At 33.5% G+C, this 23,424-nt stretch overlaps 2 protein-coding genes across 3 annotated transcripts; both read right to left on the reverse strand.

The window, feature by feature from the left end:
* Positions 1-440: 440 nt before the first annotated feature.
* On the reverse strand, positions 441-6,874 carry LOC127834863 (carcinoembryonic antigen-related cell adhesion molecule 5-like). The gene is made up of 6 exons (XM_052360980.1): positions 6,672-6,874; positions 5,714-6,031; positions 5,009-5,299; positions 4,472-4,804; positions 3,892-4,200; positions 441-3,766 (listed from the first exon to the last, which is right to left on the reverse strand). Exons 1-6 carry the CDS (start codon positions 6,862-6,864, stop codon positions 3,648-3,650), a joined length of 1,563 nt encoding a protein of 520 aa, XP_052216940.1. The 5' UTR covers positions 6,865-6,874; the 3' UTR covers positions 441-3,647.
* On the reverse strand, positions 6,859-23,117 carry LOC127834868 (uncharacterized). Of its 2 annotated transcripts, XM_052360985.1 has the most exons (4): positions 22,919-23,114; positions 22,476-22,625; positions 22,140-22,190; positions 6,859-7,007 (listed from the first exon to the last, which is right to left on the reverse strand). In XM_052360985.1, the coding sequence occupies exons 1-4, from the start codon at positions 22,980-22,982 to the stop codon at positions 6,865-6,867; spliced, it is 408 nt and encodes a 135-aa protein (XP_052216945.1). In that variant the 5' UTR covers positions 22,983-23,114; the 3' UTR covers positions 6,859-6,864. The 2 variants fall into 2 exon arrangements, with proteins under 2 accessions (XP_052216945.1, XP_052216946.1); XM_052360986.1 differs by lacking the exon at positions 22,140-22,190 and having other exon boundaries at positions 6,865-7,007; positions 22,919-23,117.
* Positions 23,118-23,424: the final 307 nt, after the last annotated feature.

Consider the following 23,424-nt stretch of genomic DNA (forward strand, 5'->3'; position numbering starts at 1 on the left):
CTGCGCAAATCTAACACATCAAACATTGCACGTTTGTTTATACGTACATCCAATATGTACTGTTTTAGCTGTAAACGTTATTTGTTTTGATAGTGTGCTTTGCCTAGTTCAATTAATAATGGAGATGTACATGGTTTAAAATTAACCGTTGCAAACATATATGTGTGTTTTGTTTGTATGCATGCTTGCAGAAAATATTGTAAATTTACACATGTACAGAACATTATTTCTTCGAAACAATTGAATACAATGTGCGCAAAATTTTTGTTTGTATATCAAGCGTATGCAACAGATGATGTAAGTCTACATCATAATATATATTTATAGTTTAAAGGGAGATGTTTACAAACCGACGCAATTGTAACGTTAGATTACGTTATTACATGTTCGAAATATAACAAAAAGGTGTATATACGGGAATGAAATATAAACTCTTTACGCCATGTGCCTTTTTAATCAATGTCTAAATGTACAGTGCTAAACATAACATTTTAGATGTAGATAGTTGCTTTTAAGCGTTTGTCGTTGCATACCAGGATTTTGACATAAACATAATTTTACTACCCTACCGATATACATAACAAAGGTACACATAAACACAATTCAACCTGTAACCTAGAAACTAGGTAATGCAAACTATCAAAGCATGTTTAAATTGCTTGTAAATCGTATTATTGTCTTTATCTTCACTTTTGGAGTTACACAGGGACGTGGTTTGGATACACAATTGAAGGAATCTACACAATGACGCCATTATGAACGAGTTGTATTCTTTGTGTTAGCGACACTGAATAAATACTACGAGAGTATATTTATTTTTGTTCTGATCCAGCCTAATATGGTTTTTATTAAGAACATACATACGTATTGATGTTTATTTTGAAATAGCGTCTTGTACCGTCACTTTGTGATACCACTCTAATAGAATTGAATAGTGTATTGCCGAGTAAATATCATTTGATTATAAGCACTTACAATTATTAAAGGTATACTTGTCCAATTAACAAAATACCTTTAAAACTACAATAAATGTATAAAAACTGATCATACTTCTTTTGTAATTTTAATCGAAAAGAAATGTTGAGACCCCGGAGCTATTTATCTATCTATTAAAATATGATTATTCATTAAGGTAGCGCACCGCTAATGATTTCCCGCGATTTCTTCGAAGGTAGAAGAGCCTAATATTAGGTGCCGTAGCCTAGTAGTTAAGGCGATAGACTAGAAATATTTTGGGATATTCCCGCGCAGGTTCGAATCCTGCCGACGAAGTACACTTTTTTGCGACGCGTTTGATTTCTTTTCTAACGTAATTTGATTTAATATGGCATATAAGCTATGTTTATTGTTAAATATGTTGCAATTTGTATGCACATTCTTCAATTTTTAAAATTAAAGCAACGTTAGGGCTAAATCGGGTGATTAATTGCTGAAAATACGAACCATGCAAGTTGCATTTTTATTTCTATTTCAAAAAGTAAACGGTAAATCTGTCTATTTCTTTGTATTTTTGCTGTATATAGTGTATCTATAAAAACTAAGTTAAAAAAATTACTAAAATGATACTATTTTGAATTTTATGACACTTTGTTTTTAACCAAACCAATTTCTACTTGCCTGAAACGACTTACATTTCATGGCGCTCTTCCATAGATAACAAGTTATAAAAAATAAATGTCTGTAAAATAAACCTTTTTTCATCTTGTTTAAACTTTTAACACCTTTACTGCATCTGTACATATCAACTGCATGCCTATATTTGGAAATCTGGATTAATTATGGAACTTTCATATACCCCAGGGGTGCGTATAAACTTGACAAAAGCCGAGTGTGGGGTGATTTTGAAAAAAATCAATATATTTTTTTTAAAGCATGGACAGACTACCTAAAAATGTGCATGTAGTTCAGTGAAATGATGCTGACCAACAAAATAATATATTAGACAATATTTGGATAGGTGCCCATTACGGGTGCGCTACCTTAAGACGAAAATAATACTCTAGAGTGGGAATGAATATGACTGACACGTCGACCCCTTTGCGTGAAGGGGACATCTTTATTTATAAAGTATTACTATAATAATTATTATTCGTCGCATGGGAATACATTTCTTCTTAAAAGGATTTCGATAGGATATTTTTTCCATATTATTCTAAAATAAAGCGGATAATAGATAGGCATCATCAAAGCATTTTCATTTAAACCATCAAATAATTGTGATAATAGCCTTGACAATATTGTATAATGATCCTGGATTCTAGTTTAAATAAATACATATTTCAAGAAAACACTCAATTTTTTAATTTAGATTTCTGTAAATATGTAAAGATTATTATATTTTAAAAATAGCTATGCAAAAAACAATACTTATATAACAAGCATTTTAGTACAATACCAACTTAGAGAGAGCTGAATATTTAATAACTGATACAATTATAAAATATTTTTATTATGTATTGTTTTGTTACAATATTGTTAAGTTAAAACAATGTTTAAAACAATAAAAGTGTCAAAATATTACAAGTTTAAGTTTTACGTTTAATGAACTTACTTTACGTCTGGCCATTATAAATTATTATTAAAGTTCCCAAAATTAAAGCAGACAAATCTTTTAAATTTCTTGCACTTGAAAACTGGAACAACAAAACATACGATATTTGTGTCAATAAATTCCTTCCATGTTGATGGTATTCCAATGCAAAAATATTGTAACTCCAGTAAAGATACTTTGTCGTGGAAAACCAACCCAAAAATGTCGCCTTATTCCTGCAAAAGTATCGTAACTCAAAAAAAGTTCAAAAAATATAAAATTATGAAAGTTAATTTGTATTTTACTATTCCATATGTACAAGATTGTTAATTTGTACTATATTTAGGAACTTATGTCTTTAACAAAGGTATAAAGAACAATACAACGTTTTTTTGCCTCTCCTGTTAGAAAAATTAAAAGTGAGTTACGATAGTCTTGCGTGGAGCACACGATGTACTCTAAATTGATCATCCACAAAGTATGGCATTTATTTTTTAAGGTCCTCGTGATAATCACCAATATATGTTAGTAGTGTAATTATAATGAAATAACGGAACATTTTATGATTGGTCTCGAAATAATATGTATGATAACTGTACTTTAATAAATAAATACAATATAGAACAACAGTTTCGTTATTCTGTCGAACAGATTTTAAACGTGTTATAGTAAGTGTTTTTGACTTTATACTTAACATTAAAATTCTTACAGTATATGGATCTGCGATAAACACATGTAATCACATGTAAAATTTATATACATATATACCACTATTTATGATCTTAAATGTCACCAACATATCGTTTCATGGTATCTTCTTTCACGCGACACCACTTCCTCTAAAGGAAATTATTAAGTCCTTGTTCGGAACCCACGGTCAATCCTATACGCTTTGCTTACTGATTTACCAAGGTATATTTTGTTAGGAATACTCTGCAGTCATAAATTATTTATTATACATGGAATTGGTGTTCGTAATATATTCAACCATTTAAAAGGCGTTTGAAATTTTCAAGTTGGCCATTGTTTTTCTTACAATAGTTCACACGTGCATTCATAGAATTAACAGTAATATTCCACACTCTCACTCTTGTACGCAGTCTGTTATGGTTGTCGATTACATGTACATCCCATGCAGCATACACAGTACCACTGCTAAGGCCGTCAAAATACCACCGTCTAGTTCGTCGGTTGAATCGTTTGAAGAAGGCTCTTCTGGTGTAGACGGAACACGAGCTGAAAACAAATCCTCAATACCGTTGGCTAAATGTCAGTTTTAAGTATTATATACGAGTAGTCGTTTTAATTGATGCACTCATTCCAAAGAATCACTTATTTAATTTTTATTATTGATTGCTCACCGGTTGTCGAAAGCATCTGTGTCGTAAATGATTCGATATTAGAATATGTACTGTTTCCAAAATCGTTTGTGGCAAATACTCGAACGTTGTATTGGGTAGATGGCTCAAGCATACGGAGGTCGGTGCATATTATTTTTGAGTCAGCCTTATCGATCATTTCTGACTTTTGATGTTGCTTCCACGCATAAATCCAGCTTTTTGATTCCAAGATGAAGTCTGGCTTAATATTGTCTGTGTAACGCCAGCACACAGTTGCATAGTCCACGTCAATCTTGGGAACTTCTAGCGAAACCGGAGTTTCAGGAGGCGCTTTATACAACACAGTTGTAAAGAGAGAAAGCCATTAAGAGCGTGATCTATGTATAGCGAAAGACAACATCTTACAGAGGAATAACTTTTATTTAAACACTATTTTGATGATCGGTTTTAAAGATGTTAAGGGCAAAAACAAACAAAAAACTTGCACGGAATCTTGTACTGAATTCGACGCAATGTCTTTTTCCAAAAATAACTGACCATGTGCGTTTATGCTTGCGCACAAAGTTTATAGTATTTTAAGTTAAGTTCATATGCTACTTACATGATATGCTCAACGTTATTTTTGCCTCTGATGTCAAAACAACTCCAACATTGGTCGCTGTGCAATATATGCTCATGCGATGGTCTTGGCGGACTGCTTTGTACTTTAAGACGCTCCTTACGGATGAATCCACACTTATCGTGGTATTGAAGCTCGACGGAAAAAACGGTATATCATCTGTTATTTTGTCCGGTGTATTATTATCCTTATACCACTGAACAGTTGCCACTGGCTTTCCGGTAGAGGTCTCACACTTAAAATATTTGGTTTCCTGCTCTTTCATCAAAACGACGCCCACGTTTTTACCGACAACCGAAACGTTCGTTATCGGATCTGTAATTACAATAAGTTAGGTAATGTTAGTGTGTAGGGATCTTCATCTTAGCATTTTCTTTGTAATAAAGCATTGTTTTCAGAATGCGTGTTTTAATAATAGGTGTACATGTTTTGATATGATATCAAAGGCTTGCTTAAAACACAAACTATTCTTTTTATAAAAACGGGATTATTAAAAATACAAACATTAAAAATGTTTACCAAGAACAAAAACGTTAACCGCTGATGTGTTATGCTCGGAAATGATTCTACCCGTGGACGATAGGATGGTGTTTTGCGCTGTGCACGTGAATATTCCATCATGGTTAAGTTGAATACTTGGTATTGTTAAAATTGCACCCGTTGCAGAACCACCTGGATAGCGCCATAAATAGGTCGGAGGTGGGTTGCTAATACTCTTACAACTGAGTGTTAGAGACTGACCAGAAGATATGTTTAACGTGCCGGACACGTTCGTTCCTTTGAACAAAATTTCCGGTGTATTTGGTCCGTCTAAAATATAAATCAAAACCAGTGTTTGCATATAATATATAAAATACAATATTCATACCAGTATCTATGGTACCACGGCTTGACAGTTCGTGTAACTGAAACATATGTCATGTAATAGGAGCCATTTTTTGATGTTTTTCAAATTATTGCATTAGTATTTCGCCGTTTAAGAATGTATTTTCATACTAATTTACACATGTTCACTTAGAACATGCTCTTCATTGTAACTTGTGTTAAATAACAGTTGTACATAAATTGGTTCATATTAAACACGTGCTACTGCATTTATTATTAATTTTCGATGGCATCATTTCACCAATCCAATGAATTTATGAACATGTCATGAAACGAAAAACTAAAATGCTATGTGGTATCATGTTGAAGCAATTGCACAAACTGTACTCAGTAGCTTACATAGGACGTTAATCAGTGTTGCTTCTGAGCTGATCGTTAATCCTCCGTTGTTTCCCTTGCACGAAAGTCGCATGTTGTGATCAGATTTAGAAGGGAAGAAATTCAACGTGCTGACGGTAATGTGATTCAAAGGTGTTGCTGACGAAAATCCTGTTATATCTATGTCATAAGTTGTACCGCCTGTAGTCAGATGTTTAAACCAGAATATCGAAGGACTGGGTTTTCCAAAGTCGCTGGTACAGGTTATATTGTGTGGTTGATTTAAAATCAGATACATTATATCGTTTTGCGGGTGAATTGTTAGGGTCTTGATATAAACTGAAACAACATCAGGTTTGCATGTCTGAATTCAAAATGAAGTACATAACACAACATATTGCGTGCTTAGTGCAATACCTATTTTCGTTTGAACTTGCGCTGAGTTTGCTACGCATCGTATGTATTTACTTTGGAAACAAATTTTCTATCACGTAAAATGATATTTTCAAACATTCAAATCATGTTGATATTACTCTTAATATTTATTCGACACATACTATTACAAACATGAACTATTACGTAACAGCGCTATATGTAATATTACATATTTTAAGAATAAAAATGATATATACAAAACGTGTCTTTGTGCTAGGTACCGTTCCATACAACATATATATCCAAATAATATAGCATACATTAGAACCCGAAGTCAAGATTTCACATTGCATATCAGACGCTCGGTCAAAAGGATTCTCTTCATTAACCACTAACTGTTAATATTAAATCAGTGTGGTTTATTATTAAGAGTTCTATAAAATGTCGATTTTGTGTATAACATTTTTAATATTTAGCTTATTTATTATATATATATATATATATATATATATATATATATATATATATATATATATATATATATATATATATATATGTGTGTGTGTGTGTGTGTGTTATCAAATACAAGAAATATGAACCATACCAAGAACACTGAGTGTTATGTTATTGCTTGGCGTCATAGTGCTTCCAATATAATTGACCGCACAGTTCCACGGCTCTCCATCTTGACTCCTGTGTACGTGGATTACAGTCAACGTGTAGACTGTGTTATTTATGCAAGAGAAGCTGAACCCGCTTAGTGACGTTGGCGAGGATTGGCAGGTGTCGCCATCCATCTATGTCCACATTCCAGATGAACTACCGTTACGCCACCATGACACTTGCGTGGGTTTACTGGGTAAAATGCATGTAAGGGTTACCGAGTTGTTTTCAAGGACACTTGGATTGTCCAACTGCAGAAGTGGACTCTGGTCGGTACCTGTAATAATTATGGTTGAATACTCAGCAATGCATTGTCAGATATTTAATCATCTTAAAAAATATTGATCATTCCAAAAACACATGCGTTACAAAATTGTATTAAAGAAACAAAGTACATTATATGGTAAATAGGCGCACCACTATATTCCTTATAGCAATAGCAACAATGTCAACGCAAGAAATGGTATGATAACATAGATTTATCGAGATACAACATGCCTATTCTTACTTTTTGAGACAACATATACCATGTTAGTTTCCCGCAGCGAATCCGAGCAATTACTAGCGAACAAGAGACTGGCTTCGGGAGGTGTCGGAAGAACGTCGAATTCATGAGAATTGTGTCGTTCTTCCGAAGCTGACCGAAGCCAGGTTCGCGTTTGCTCGTAACAGTTCAGGTATCGTAGCCGGAAATGCACATGAACTATATTGCGACACAAATAATTAAAACGAGCATTTTGTATAAGTACACTAATTGTAAGTGTAATTCATCGATGGGTCGAAATGTCCACTCTTTCACTTTGTCCATTCAGCTTTTCTTCTTAAGGCCGCAACGGCACCCTACCTCTTTCGTGCCCTGAATCAAAATCTTGGAAATAGAGTCATGCGTGGTAACGTGTCTAAAACGAACAAGTGTTCGTCTTTTGACGATCGCCAGTGGGGGATCTTGTGGGCCAACAAGTGTTGCATTCATGGTCCGGAAGTTCTCGTTGGTAATGTGCTCCATGTCGGAGATGCAGAACAGTCTTCAAAGAAACTTGTGTTGAAAGGCCTGTATCCTACGTTCGAATTTCGTACAGTTTCGCGCCGTTCATGGTGGTGTCTGCAACGGTTTGGGTCACGCTGTTGACCATGATTTTCGACTTCTCCGTGCTGACAACAATCCTTATTTCTCCTGCTTTTTCATATAGTATGTTGGTGAGATTTTTAAAGCCACTGCTGGTGACACCTATGCGGTCAATGTCATCGGCGAATCTCAAGTTAGGGATTGGTCTTCTACCGATGAAAGTAGGGTTGTCTTTTGAAGGAAAATATTAAAAAGGACGGGAAAGAGCACACATTCCTGACGAAAGTCCACTGATGTCCTGAAAAGGTCCCCCTGTTGTATATTTAGAAGTACTGCGCCGCTGGCGCTAACGTAGAGTTCGTTGATGACTTGCACAAGCCATTTTGTAATGTTGAATCCTCAACGAGCATACAACAGGCCATCATGTAACAAGCAGTCGAAAGTTTTCATATTGGCGATACATTTGAAGAAGAGGTCAGTTTGGTGATTCAGGTTTTTCTCAATGATAACTCTGCATCTTGTCTACTGTGCAGCAGTTCTCGGTCTAACCTTTAAATCGATAGAGGATAATTTGTTGCATGAATTTGCTGGGACGACTGATGAGACTGATGGTGCAGTGATTTCACATAGCTTGAGGTTTGGGATTGCCAGAGACAATGTCTAATCTTTTTGGTCACTTCTTCTTCTTCCATATATTTTGGCATAGTGTCGTCATTGCTGCAGTCGTTGCCTCTCATCCAAGCTTGATCACCATGGTAGGAACGTTGTCATTTCCCGGTGATTTTCCTGTCGTGAGACTACTAACTGAATCGCCCACATCTGCCTTAAGTACTGAAGGACTTTGTTGTCCGCTTCTGGTCTATGATCGCTCTGAAAGAGACTGGGGTCTAATTGATGCGGGTAGATGTAGAGGTTGCTGCAGTAATCTTTACATTTGTTTAGGGCTGCGACACTCTCGGTCAGAAGATTCCCGTCAGCGTCTGCTATAACACTTGCATTGAGCTGGTGGGTCTGTTTGTAGATCGTGAAGATGCTGTATACTTTTTTACTACTGCCTGTGATCATCTGTGTGTCAATCTTGCTACATTGCTCCTCAATCCACTCCTTCTAGGCCTCTTTAAACCTATGTATCACCCTCCTGTTCAGTGTGTGCTATTATGTCAAATCGGATGCGATGGTTCTTGGTGATGGCTTGCTTTTTCACTTCAACTTGATGGTGGGGTGAACTGAGTCATGCTCACTACCAGGGTATGTTATTGTATTGCCTTGTTGATTCTGGACTTGAACCGTTTCGGCGCCAGTATAAAATCGATCTATTTGTGTACATGCCCATTTGCAGCACAGTGTCGCTGGTTGTGTAGGTGCAGCATGTTGACCGGGATGAGTGGCTGGCTTCTAGCAAAATCAAGATGGCTCAACCTATGTTGTTAGTCTCTCTCAGGCAAAATATACGTACTGTTCTTGACCAGTCTTGAAATGCGTCTAGTCCAACCTCGGCGTTCAAGTAAACTTGAACAATGATGACGTCTTTCTTTGGGACCTTTACTATGATGCGCTGTTATCTAATGTTTAATATAATTGGACCATGCTCTCGTCTGTGTGGTCAACTGTTGGTGCGAAGACCTGGATGATGGTGATGCTGTGATGTCTCGCTGATACATGGATGAACATTAGTCAGCTGGGGACTTGGTGGAAATGATTACGCTGAAGGCAACTTCATTCCCATCGATGAAAGCAACCCCGTGGTGATGTATAGAATCCTCACCGCAAAGCCAAATCGTGTTCCCTTCGTCGGTTGATGTGCATCAAAAATCCAGCCACCTGACCTAGTCTAGTCCGAATATTTACCAGTGGTAACTCTTCAGCTCAATTGTTATTTTATGCCGCACGCGTGGAGTGTTCTTACTTTCCATGTTCCTATGGTTGTTCCCTTTGACGGCAACCATGTTGATGGTTGAGCTAAAGTAGCCTTGAGGCTGGCGGCGTAGTGCGTTATCGATGTCATTATAGGGCCCGACTGCTGCTTAGTATCATCCCCAAGCTGTACACTCAATAAACCCTTGATATATATATATAATTATAAAAATTCAAATAACATGAAAAAATAGATAAATACACAAAAATATAGTCAATCAATCAACATCAACATCTTCTCGGTTAGTGGATTCAAGCTTTTTCTGTGTTTACTTACCTTGACGTCTAATGACTGAGAACTTTGTTCAATTTAATAACATTTATTTTTAATAGTCGTTTACAAAACTTGAGATGACCATTTGTGATTGCTTTTGAAAAAATATTTGTGTATCCCTAACTTCGACACACAACATTATCATACACTCCAGTAATAGAAATGATCATCAATTGTTGGATTATTTTTTTAATTAATAAGCTCTACGCATCTTTGCGGATATAAATCCAACAAGCACAACTACAACTTAAGGATGTTGATATGGTTCGAGTAAACTCTTAATATTTAAATAATACAATATTCAGAGCTGTAAAAGAATTTCCCATTTCATGCTCTTGATATAAAACGAATGATCCAGTGTAGTTAAATGGTGCTGATGAATAATCAACACATTTGCCAATTCAGTCCAATCCAAGGCATTATAATCCCATCGATCAGTATTCAATGAACCACGTCTTTTAAAAGAAACGTCAGAAATACTACGAAAAACTTAATTAAAGGCAATTGTTATCATCAGCGTCGATATAAGCACTTGTGTTTACAAGAAAATTATCGAATATACATATATATGTATATGATTTAAATGATAGCTACAATGTCAACCAACGCGTCGTGTTGAAATTTAAACACAAGTTATACACGCTTAGTGTTAACATTTTTACATAAAAAAATAGTTGATAAATACCTGCATAGTTTGCACATCACACGTGTATCGCATTGAAACTTTCGACTGCATTGTGCTATATGTTCAAACATTAGACATGGCACCTTATGTATGCTCAGTTCATATGACAATCCCGATATATACAATATATAGTTGCTTACGTGGGAGTAACCACCTATTCCCAATACGCCGTAAATACTTCAGCTTTAGATGATAAACTTATTTGACAACTCTATTGGTTAGCATAAACGTTAAATTCCACGTAATGATTACACACTCGCATGTATACAAATATATAACCAATCGTTTTTATAATGTGTTGCTTTTGGTGCGACTATATGCATCACGTAAGTTTTTTTTATTAGCCTTTATATTTATTTTGATCTCAATCTAAAATTTGAAAAAATGTGTGTCATGTCGTTATTAAGCAGCTATTGGGAATTACAACTGACGCCGATTCAACCATTTAGTACGTACGGAAACAATTTGATTGCACATATCTATAATGTTTCGGCATCTGAACCATTTCCACGTTCAATAAGACGAAACCATAAATACCCCACGTGAAAGCGTCCAATCTTCACCTATTAATGATTTTATCGCGAGCTTACCTAAAATGTAGTCAAATGATAACATAAAATGAATCAAAATCGCATTTCATAAAAAAGATAATCGAGATTGAACATATCTGAGTTTGAAAAGTCTAGTCAAGTGTATATCCCATTAGAAGTTTAAAAGTTATAATTAGATGATGCAAAAAAATGTCTTAACCGTCAGCTAATGTTCCGATTTGCACATTTATAATACGTCCCGACACTGAATAGGAAAAAAATTGGATTTGCATATGCAGATGACAATATCATAACGTCATAAAACAATAATCGCTAAAAAGATTATTTGTTTTACAGGCATATATACACTATTGTATTTTATTTAAAAACTAAAGTTTTGCAAATGTTTCATGTCCATAAATAAAGAAGCAAATGCCCTACAATTAAGTTTCTGTTCTGTTTACGCAAGTGATGCTTTACTTAGTTTCTATTCGGTAGTTATTAAATAAAGCATATGTGCTGATTTTCAAGTAATTATCTGCGTAGTACAAAAATATGTGCAACCATTTTGTTATCGCATCTCCATGTTTTTTGTTCGTTTAACGCAACGTTTTAACTAATTTGTATATTTAACCAATATGGCTGCCGAATACCCCACTTAACCAATATGGCTGCCGAATACCCCACTTTCGATTTCACTTTTTTCCAAAACAAAAACTTTGCATATCTGGTGTAATTTTTAAATTTACATGTATGTTAGGGCTATAACTAAAAATAAAATGCCGATATGTATTCTACTTTATATTTTTAAGAAGCGCATTTGTAATAAAGATATTTAAGCATTATGCACGCTTCTAACAAAGCAAATAAAAACGCGATCCAGTGTTATGTTATCGAAAAATATATCACACAAACGAAGTATAAGGTAATATTATGCTGCAAATAAATGCCATACATTATAAACATACTCTAACCAAACTTAAAAAAATACGAGACCTTATCCCAACCCAATATTGGATCATTTAATTGCGTTCTTATCTCTACTCATGAAGGTTAAAGCCATATACCTAATTTGGCATAGTAAATTTAAGCATAAATACCAAACTTATTTTATTTATGCCACTTAGAATATATCTGGTGGCTACAAGGTAGAAATCCGTCTTTTCTGCGCTTTAAAACTTAAAAATAATCGAGTTTGTCGAAATGGACGTATACGTCTAAAAATCCTACTTTCGGGTTTAAAAGCGGTACCATTTGAAAAATAATAAATAACTTGCTAACTAGGCTATAGATTTAATTTTATCTATGCAAGGTAGACTATATATGATGGTTACAAGGTAGAAATCCGTCTTTTTGCGCATTAAACTGATTAAAAATAATTGCGTTTGTCGAAATGGACGGATAGGTATATACATCCTACTTTCGGTTTTAAAATTATAAAAAAAAATAAAATTACCTGCTAACTATGCTATAGATTTAATTTTATCTACGCCAATTAAAATATATATGATGGTTACAAGGTAGAAATCCGTTTACTTTGCGCTTTAAAACTTAAAAATAATTGCGTTGGTCAAAAGGGACGTATACGGAGAGAAATCCTACTTTTGGTTTTAACATTTTTAAAAATATAAATTACTTGCTAACTAGGCTATAGATGTAATGACAATTTTGCAAACTTTCAAATTGCATCTATAGGTATGATTAACATGTATTTCATTTCAAGGTGAGTGGCTTTAATAACATGTATGTACCAAAGAAATGATTCAGTGTGATAATGCATGTGTCCGATATAAAAATCAAAGCTTTGCGAATGAGACGACTGTGGCTCAATACGACATGGTCATCACGATCGCATTCCGTAAATAAATACGTTTCAGAACAAGAAGATACGTTATCCTACTTTAAGCATGTTCTTCGTTACAATACGATTGTATTTAAGACATATTTCAAATGTTAATCGATTATATTCACAATTTGATCTACACCTCAACCTGACCGATATAAAATTACTGTGTTTGTTTTATTTGTTATTGAACGCACACAATAACGTTTTTTCTTGCTTAATATCGACTGCGATCTCCAATTCAAATCGATCATACTTATCGCGCATTGTTAAGATGCAATACGATATGATACGATTTGTTTATATGAGCTTGGTTAAAATGTATTGCAGATGATTATATTTATCATATAAAGTGTTCGAACCGTTCACAAATTATCCACGATGAACATAATTGACTGCGATATCAGTTTCCAGTTGACACATCTTATGGTAATGAGATATGATCCAGACAAATATGCACTACATTAATTATCAAACGGCACACCTTTATAAAATCTTTTTACGTGTGCGGTTTGATTTGTATAATTAGCAAAGTTTTCGATATATTACCCCAAAAAAGGTTTACAAAGGAATAAAACTCTTAAATATGGAAAACATGCATGGCGCGTTTGCGTTGCTTTTCATCGCAAAGCTATATTTCAATAGATTAAGATAATAGTCTCAACGATCAATAATAATTGAGACATATATTATATTCCTGACAATGTTTAACTCGAACAAAATAATATAGAGAATTAACTATGATGATTGAATTTTGTATATATCTTGTGCATGGCATTATATTTCAATAAAAAATACGCCTGGTGCGTAATATAATACATGTCTTTGGGGGCAGATGCAGATATTCATTACATGCAAACTCAAAATATAGATAAAGCACTTATTTCCATAGTTTTAGAGTGATTTCCCTACTTCGTCATATGACATTTTGTTCGGAGCGTACCTCGTTAAAATTTGGTTGTATATGTATAAACGGCCGTCATTTAAAAAAATATGAAATCAAGATGTTTTGCTCTTGTGCATTGCTATTTCCCTTAAAGTATGTATCTGAAAGTTCTATGTTGATGCCTCCGACAGTTGTAAGGCTTTGCCGACGATTAACGAATAATGAAGAATTATCCGAAGGGCAAATGAATTAACCTCTTTTGAAATGAAAGTTGATCATTTACTTAAAACAAGTACAATACTATACAAACACTGAATCTATCTCAGCATGTTTTTGACATACCTCAAAGTAAAACTAAATCCTTTGCCCAATAAAGAATATTGCATATTGAATTTTTTGCTTTGACATATCAGCGAAGGAAAAGTATGCGACACATCACCAAAAATGGCTAAAATAAAGAATACAGAATTACGTTAATTTATATATGTTGTGCACCACCAACGATATATTAATGTTACTTAAAACGTGACCGAACATTGTGATGTTACATAGTTAGAATGCGATACAAATTTTGTTTATTGATCAATCATACGTCAGATGAGTCACACATTGCCCTTTTCTCAAAATTCAGACTTTCTCCAATCCATTATGCATTTAATATTCATATTCAGATTTACAAAATCACTGTGAATTGTGAAACAGTAATTAAAAGCAATGTATTAACTGTCTTGAAGTATTTAAAACTTAAGACCACTTAAAAATGACTGGATTTGTGCGGTCACGAAATATGTTAAAGTTACCAGAAGATATTTGGGTGACCAAAATGTTGCAATCTAAATACAATATCACGCATATCTAGCTGAACAACTAAACTTTTTTTAAATCCTTAATAACTCTGAAGGCACATTATATAGAAGAAACTTTATTGAACGCCCTTGACTGCTACGTGAATAATGTCTATGCAAATGTTTGTCTATAATCAAATGACCGTGGATCATATGAATATCCAGTGTTCTCAATCTATTAGAATTTGATGGCATTTTAGATTAATTTACACATCACTGATATAACAAAATACTTTGCTTTGCTTAGTAACAAATAGTTTGCAGAGTTGTTATAAAATATTTATATTAAAGGATCAAGTCAGTACCTTGTTCGGATATATATATATATGCCATCATGAAGTGCAGCCATGCAAACCGCAAACATAGCTAAAATGAGGCCGATAACAAACGTCAGTTGGGGACATCCCTTTTTGCAGACACAAGCTGTTTAATCAAAGAATGGAAAGAACATTACACTAATACCGCATTAATCATATATTAAGTAGTATGTTTATGTCCGTTTAATACATATATAACACATACTTGATTTTTTTTTAAGAACACATAAATTACTTTTTAATTCAAAACACATAAACGAGGTGAAGTTACACTTAATAAGCCCTGCTAGGTTTATAACTTCAGCTACTCAATCACATGTACACTACATAGAGAAGTAATTTGGATTATGTCTTATAATAATCAATAGCGACATTTGTATAAGTAACGTCAGATATGGTGAGGCGCCTGAATGAATGAATGCGGTTCCATCATGTTTCCAATCTTTTATAGCCGATACTCCTCCTATGCCGGAAACTATTATTGTTGTATTTTATTTTTTTACATAAACATATATTCCGAATAAACCACCTATTATTGGAAAGCATTTATAAAAAACGACTGACATTTTCGCTATTTCGATTTTATTGATTTTATTCGACAAAGTAATTGTAATACATTTAGATTATCATGCACTTTATGGATATATTTTTGTGTGTTTTTTCTTTTCGTTAGGAATATTTAAGAACGCATTCTTCATTTTGTGTACAACCATCGCATAAATCTGATGAACATGTTTTTACCACTAGGTGAAAGTCATGCACAACAGGATAATCTTTTAAGTTTTGAAATATTGTTTGTTAACACGAAAACCCCAGGTTTAATAATGATTGAGAAATATTGCCCTCGTAGCATGGTCTTAACAAGACCCAACGAGTTATAAATTTACAGCCAAAAGGCGTATTGAAGCGCTTTTCAAAAGAACAAAAAATGCATTGACATGACTAAATCAGGAAGTTTAGAACTTTGATCACTTACCAAATTTGCTATTTTAAGTCATTTCTATTAAATGTATCTTGTGTGCGTAAATTTGAAACAATACTTTGTATTGTGTGTTATTTAGACAAATTGTCGTATAATGAGTCGGCGCAGTTATTGTCTGAATAGTTATTTATGAAAACGTATTGGCAGTTACGTCTGCATGTATACATTACTATTTCTATAAGGTTAAACACACAGCCAAGTTTAAAAGTAAGCGCCAAAGCAAGTATAAGGACAGAAGTGGATAGAATATTTACATTGAGTTACAATTGTATGAATATTACAACACTATACGTTTTCATATTGAAATGTGCTTTCATTAAAAGAAGACTTTGACAGTATTGCACGTAATCCAGTTTTCATAAAGCGCATAAACCCCTAATTGCCGTTTATAACTATAATAAGTTCCACCAAGATATATTGTCAGTACTTATAGAGATATCGCAGGAACAATTTTTGAGGCAGAATGCATGGACGGACGAACAGACAGACCCATACGTAAGGAGGCTAAACATATAGTCCCTACCTATAAAACCGTTAGGGCGCTCAATAGATAAAGCCGATAACTTTATTACCATTCTTTCAGTTATTAAAATTGTGTTGTGCATACCACTCTTAAATAGTATCATCATTATGACGACATCCGTTATTCCAATCACCAACCCGGTTAATCCGGAGACCATCTCAAAGATGCATATAACGGTCCAACCTGTTTCATATATTGTATCAGATATACGACGACAGGAATGATCAATATAAAAACATGTTCGAGAGACAAACTATCACTATCAGCCGCAAGTCTTATTAAACATAACACCATAAACACACTGATTAAAACCGGCCAAAACTCCTTGACCGGTCAATGCAAACGATTTGTGTTTTAATTATACCTTCAACTAAGCACATAATTAATAAAAAAACATTAATTAATCTTAGGCACAAGTAGTAATTAGTGCTTGAAATATCATATGCTTAATTTGTATAACTTGTGCAATACAAACGTAACATTGTCTACAAATATGCAATATTATAAACATATCATATACATAATAATATTTGTTTCTTTACCGTCATTCAAAATAAGTACATTTAGAGATTTCCAGATAACATCAACTGCGGCTCTTATTATCAATTAATACATGAGTAAATAAAGATAGTTAATGACAGGAAGTAAATTATCAACTTTCTTATTACACCGAGTGGGTTGCCCTGATTAATTGTCATCCAACAAATTTTGGATGACAGATTTTCGCGGCGATAAATTACATTAAGACAATTGTAATTGTTTACAAAAACTAGTGCACGTTGTTTATATATATATAAACTTATTAAATTGCTTTGGTTATTATGCTTGAACATTTAAGGTGTACTGCTAGAATGTTGAATTATTATTTGTTGACTCCAAGCAATATCTAGTAACGCCAATATTAAATTGTTATCAACTTAACATATTAAATTTGTTTCTAAATGATGTGTTACAATCAGAGTTACACTTCAAATTGATTTATTCGAAGACATAAGTCGACTAGAAGTTGTTTAATCAAATGTGTCAGAAAACGCTAGTCGCGTAACGTGGATCAAATTTAATAAATATCTACAAAAGGACTCACTGACAGAATAAATACGTGCTAATTTGCAATCTGCCCCTTGTATGATGAAATAATACAAAAGCTGTTCACTCAACGCACGTCAAACCGGACACTTAAAAAAGCTCAATATATCAAATTGAACTTGGCGTTTTTATTTTAAACATGCATCCATAAGGATCAGATACTCATGCATACGTAGTTTTCTTTGCGGAAATATTTTTTTTTACTTTTAAACATTTTGTTTTTCATATCATCTTTTTCTTTCGACATTATAATGGAAAATAAATGACGTCGATTTGTAATTAGCCAATCAGTCTAGTCGATCATTTAAGCCACCTGACTATCAGCTCGAAGCGCATGTGCAACACATATATTGAGCACGGATAACAACACACATAACGAACTATTGTTCTGCCATCATAATTAGACAATCCAATTATTATTACGCGTTACTATGATGACTTGCGTGGTAAAACACGACCTGCAACCTTGTGTAGCCAAATAGAGCGTGCATCGGACCGTTTTAGGGAATTGATGAACATAATATAAACATTCATCTGATATTGTTGGTCCTCGATGAAATACATGTTTCGACCTGTCTTAAGAATAGTTATATGACATAAATGCATATAAGCAACAACGAACAGGAAATAATTTACTGAAAATTCAAATATTATTAACATTGCACTTATTTTCAAAGAAAGTCATATGCTTAGATTTGGTAATTTTGTGATTTTAATTTGTAGTGATTTTACTCACCTAACAATAATTCATCGATTTATTCTAATACAATTTAATATATAATAAATGTTGATGAAAGATTTGATATCAATTGCGAAAGTATAAAATGCTCATACATGTGATTAAGTGTACATAGATACAATGTCTGTCTTCTGCACAGTACACGAACAAATGCTGTAGTATTAGATATAGGGACAGCTAAACTGTAAAGTAAATACAATGCCCTTATGACAATATACTAATGCTACACAACATACTTCTGTTATGAGGGCAACACATGCCATAACTTAAGTGCCGAAATTCCTTCTTCACACAGGTTTTTATATTAGGGAAGGTATGTGCCAAATTTAAACAAATATAAGATAACGGGCAAAATTAAAACACATTAAATTTCGGATTTAACGGTTATGTTTAACAAGGCTGGAACGAATCTATTGTTGTCGTATCTTTTCTAATCCAATTTACGTATTCGACATTTTAACTTAACAGAGTATGTAAAACAACTAAAACCCACTATACTACTTTGTTGACCGCAACTGTATTTCTAAAAGAGTTAATACAGTCTATTTATAAGTTTATACACTAATTTACATTTCGAGATGACTTTTTTTCTGTTTTGAAATGTCATGTTTTCTTAAATTAAAGTATACTGACATTGACATTGACTAGGACAAATATTTCTTAAGCTCACAAACAAACCGACGTGCAGTTATAAAACGATTTTAGCTTTATATAAGTTTGTCACTGATCATAAAAAACACTTAAACAGAGACTGACTAGAAATAATGATATTCAAAGGCCTGCTAATGTTTACAAATTCATTAAACAACTCTTTATTGTAGTTTTGATAGATTTTAGTCACTGCCTTCCGAAAATAGTACCAACCATTTGACTTCGTGAATATATAATTAAATAACTTATGTTTAATCGAGTGTAGTCCCATTTAACCATTCTAACTCTTAATGATGATATTAGTTTGACCAAATTGCGTATTATTTCGATGAAGACAAAACCAGTCATCAAATGAAGCAAACGGTTTGCTACACCTATGAACAAAGATGAAAACAGTAACAGACAGCTTAGATAAAAACAAAAGAAAGTCGGATCCGACAAAGTTAGGAATGTGTTGGAAGTGGATCCGAATTATCAGATGAATTCGATTTTGTCGGGTTATTTTCGTATCAGTTGTAGCACTGTTATCAATCCGGTTGTTTGGCTAGTTTCTTTCAAGCATATGAATGTGATCATTGAATTGATTCGGGATCAAAACACATCATATGAAACAACCCAGTGCTACCTGTCACATCTTAATACAATATCAAAAAATAATACTAGCGTGTTTGGCTTTTACGTTTCAAAATGAATTGTTTTAAGTCGTTCAAAAGCAATGGGATGTTAGAAATATAACACGTGCTTTGAATCGAACTTTTTTTCTTAAGATATATAAAGAAATATACTATAAAACACACTTTTATTTCAACCTAAAATATGTTAAAAAACCCGCAGCATAACTACATTTTAAACATTACCTTTACTACAGAAATAAGAAGCAAAGGGCATTTGTTGCGTTGTTAAATCCGCCATCGCTTGAATGTTATATATTCTTACTTTTTGCTTTGTGAAGAACATGAAATAAATCAAATTCGGCTTAATCGTTTCATATGAAGCCTTCAACCATTACATTGTACTCTGTCCAAACAACTGCAGATAATTATGAACCCTCAAGCTAATTGTTGACGTCAAATGATACTGGCCACTATTTTTTTTCGAAATATGTCGCCTCGACTGAGCAAACAAAAACATAAGTTTTAGTATAAAAAAAAACTCGGCGGTGTTGGCTTAATATGTATGCTTGTTTCAGTCCGTTAACGACAGTCAAACAGCACGTAGAATGGTGAGAAAGCTATGGAAATCGTTAAGAAATATCCTGCTAACTTTGATCAGTCGAAGTTTGTTTGACTTACTTCTCAACGGATTCCTGCCATTGCGATACATGATCGTTCAGTTGGTAGTCACCATACTGAACAGACGGGAGTTGAAATTGAGCACTTTAGCTGTCGTAAATTCTGTTTCGGTTATGACGAGAGACAACACAAAAAAATCACGGCATAGACACGCCTTTCGCGATATATATCATAAACATACATAGCAAATTACAACATCAATGATTTACCTTCAATTGTTATTGGGTTAATTTGTACAATTTGTTTACTGTTTTCTGCTTCATGCATAGGTCACCGGGTTAATATCGTTACAATTTATTATTATTTTCTCTCTGACGGGCGTTTCCTGTTTAATGTATGTTAAGCACATGAAACAGCTAAGCTATGTTATATGGATCGTTTACACCCAATATTGCTGCTTATTCCTGTTTTGCACGATATATAAACGCTCACCATTAAGATGTAACTATGTTGCTCTGGTATCCTTCCTACCAATGAGTAATTAAATGGTATTTAAATTGACTGCGTTTTAATTCCTTTTATTATTGTTTAATTTAAGTCGCAATGCCATGAGGTTACATTTTATTTACACTTATATATATCATGAATATTGCTGAGACAAGTGTGAGGTTGAGCGCATTTAAATCGGTATAGACCCCCAATACTTTATGTTGACCGTTCCAAGGCGGTGACCCCAGCTTTATTCTTCTGTGTTTATATTTTTTCGTATTGTGCTGTTTTGTACTGTTCTGGAAATTGATCACTTGCCTTAAATAAAGGACCAACTAAATGTTTATAAGGAGAATACAATACTGCTCGAGCAGCTTGAGTTTCACTACTTTATATTGATAATTTAATTTTAATTATTTAATAAATGATACACCGACAAAGCTGTCAACTGTATGTACATACAGAAAAAAATAACCATACTGAGAAGTGTTTAAAAGATTACAAATAATATCGTGTGTTGAACGGATACGTTTTTAGACGTTCTTGAAGAAAGCAGGTAACTTTGTAGCAATTTCGTTGACAATTGTGTAGAGTTGCCCTGCTGCCAGATATTTAGTTAAATTTGCTTTAAAAATCATTGCCTTTACTTCTTATTGATCGTCAAACGCTTGATTTATTGACTGCTCGATGAATTGATCATTTGAATTCCATATATATGCGAGATGGGTCGTGCGTTCTTGTTGGTGTTCGCGTGTTTACGTGCGTGCGTCCCAGTATGTGTTTGTGGTATTGAATGCAGGTGAACGTTTGTTAGCGTTTATGCGCCATGTCATTTAAATGCAGTAAGCAAGCAAAATAATTGAACCATATTATTTTGACAATGTCACATGACAGTTTTAAGTCACAACGTATAGGTAAATGCATAGCATTGTCGATTGCAATCGGAGGAGAAGGGTAACACGCGTACTGTTTTTGAACGTAGAAGTCGACACAATCTGTTCTGATAAAACCAATACAATTGATAGGTGTATTGCTACGTGATTCGTTAATAGCTGCTGTTTTAACGATCAAGTAGACGACATCAATAGACCAACAGAAAAACCTAATTGGTATTGCATGATTATATACAATATATTTACAAGCGGATATTTTATAATAAGAACACATTTCATATTAAAAATATAGCGTATTCAGGTCGCCAATTTCGTACCCTTAACCAGCCTGGTCTGTTTCAGTGTCATTTGTGTGCAATATTCTGCATTATTTTGAAAACAACTATAATTGTATATTTATGTTAGTATAAACAACCACGAATAAAACAACAACAAAATAATCATAAAACAATACCTCCAGGTTTAGGAGTTGTCCTACTTGTTGTAGGTGAAGAAGTTGTTGAAACTTAAACACAAGGAGTTAATTATAGAATACATTTGGTTTCATACACATGTTTCCTTTTTTGACTGTTTAGAAATGTGAATGATCCTTTGAAAAACAAGGTTGTGAATGAATATGTAAAAACAAGATATAGTTCTTATTTGATGTTATTTTGACTCGCTATCTGTGAAATATACGTATGTATGTAACATAATCTTACATTCAAGCGCTTTCATCATTGAATTCTTATAAACAAAATAAATTATTTTTTATAATACGATTTATTACACAAGAAACAAGCAGAAGTACCTGAGTTGTTTACACATTTGGTGATTGTCGTTGTACCAGTGTTTTTGGAACAACTGTAGTTACCCGCCGTTGTGCTATTGAATGCGATTATGGTAACATTCACATCAGTTAAATCTGCATTCGTAGATATTTTGTACACACCCGTCATTTCTGGATCAAGAGCACATGTAAATCTAAATACATCATAGCACTCAGCTATTTTGTTGGATCCGTACAAACAGAGTACGTGTTTTGTTTCAGAAATAGCCCATCCGAAATTAAACTCCAACAAAACATTTTGAATTCCGTAATCAAAAGATTGTTCCGTGCATGTTCCTGATATGTTAACTAAAATTGTTAATCGTGGAACGTTTTAACTTAAATTTAAATGTCGTGTTTAAATTTTAAATATGAACATATAAATTTAATGAAAACATTGAGAACTTAATTAAAACATATAATACCTGATATGGTGTTTTTTTGCAGGATAATTAATACTCCAATAAATCTTATAAACGAAGACGCCATTGTCACCGTTTACTATACGTATTTTCCACAAACGCTCTGCTGCTAGGTGTCGCTATGTATACAAATATTAAATATCTGCATGCGAGTATCGTTCCATTAGATATTGTCGTTATTTTATCTATCTTGTAAAACGGCAATATACATTCAAATGCTTCGTTATCTATAATCGATAAATTTGTATAAAGCACAGCAACGATAAAGTATAGCATATAACATTCCATAAGTAAACACTGTATCGGGGATGGTTAATATTTTTTTGAATACATAAACATTGATTAGGAACTTAAATATCATACACAAAACATACATTAGTGAATGTTCTTAGAACACACTGTTTACTTGTTAATGATAGAATGTATACGATGTACATGTCATTTAATTCATCGTCTGGCGATACATTAATATTAATGATGTTAATTACACTAATGATTTATCTCTTAAC

This window comes from Dreissena polymorpha, chromosome 6, assembly GCF_020536995.1.
Source record: "Dreissena polymorpha isolate Duluth1 chromosome 6, UMN_Dpol_1.0, whole genome shotgun sequence".
Taxonomy (NCBI): Eukaryota; Metazoa; Mollusca; class Bivalvia; order Myida; family Dreissenidae; genus Dreissena; species Dreissena polymorpha.

Coding starts and splice junctions, on each gene's coding strand:
- LOC127834868 (XM_052360985.1), bottom strand. CDS start 22,982: ATGGCGTCTTCGTTTATAAGATTTATTGGAGTATTAATTATCCTGCAA. Junction 22,626..22,918: donor GCAAAAAAACACCATATCAG/GTATTATATGTT, acceptor CTCTTGATCCAG/AAATGACGGGTGTGTACAAA. Junction 7,008..22,139: donor GACAACTCCTAAACCTGGAG/GTATTGTTTTAT, acceptor TAATTATTACAG/GTACCGACCAGAGTCCACTT.
- LOC127834863 (XM_052360980.1), bottom strand. CDS start 6,864: ATGGATGGCGACACCTGCCAATCCTCGCCAACGTCACTAAGCGGGTTC. Junction 4,201..4,471: donor AATAACGTTGAGCATATCAT/GTAAGTAGCATA, acceptor TGTTGTATAAAG/CGCCTCCTGAAACTCCGGTT. Junction 3,767..3,891: donor ACAGATGCTTTCGACAACCG/GTGAGCAATCAA, acceptor ATTTGTTTTCAG/CTCGTGTTCCGTCTACACCA.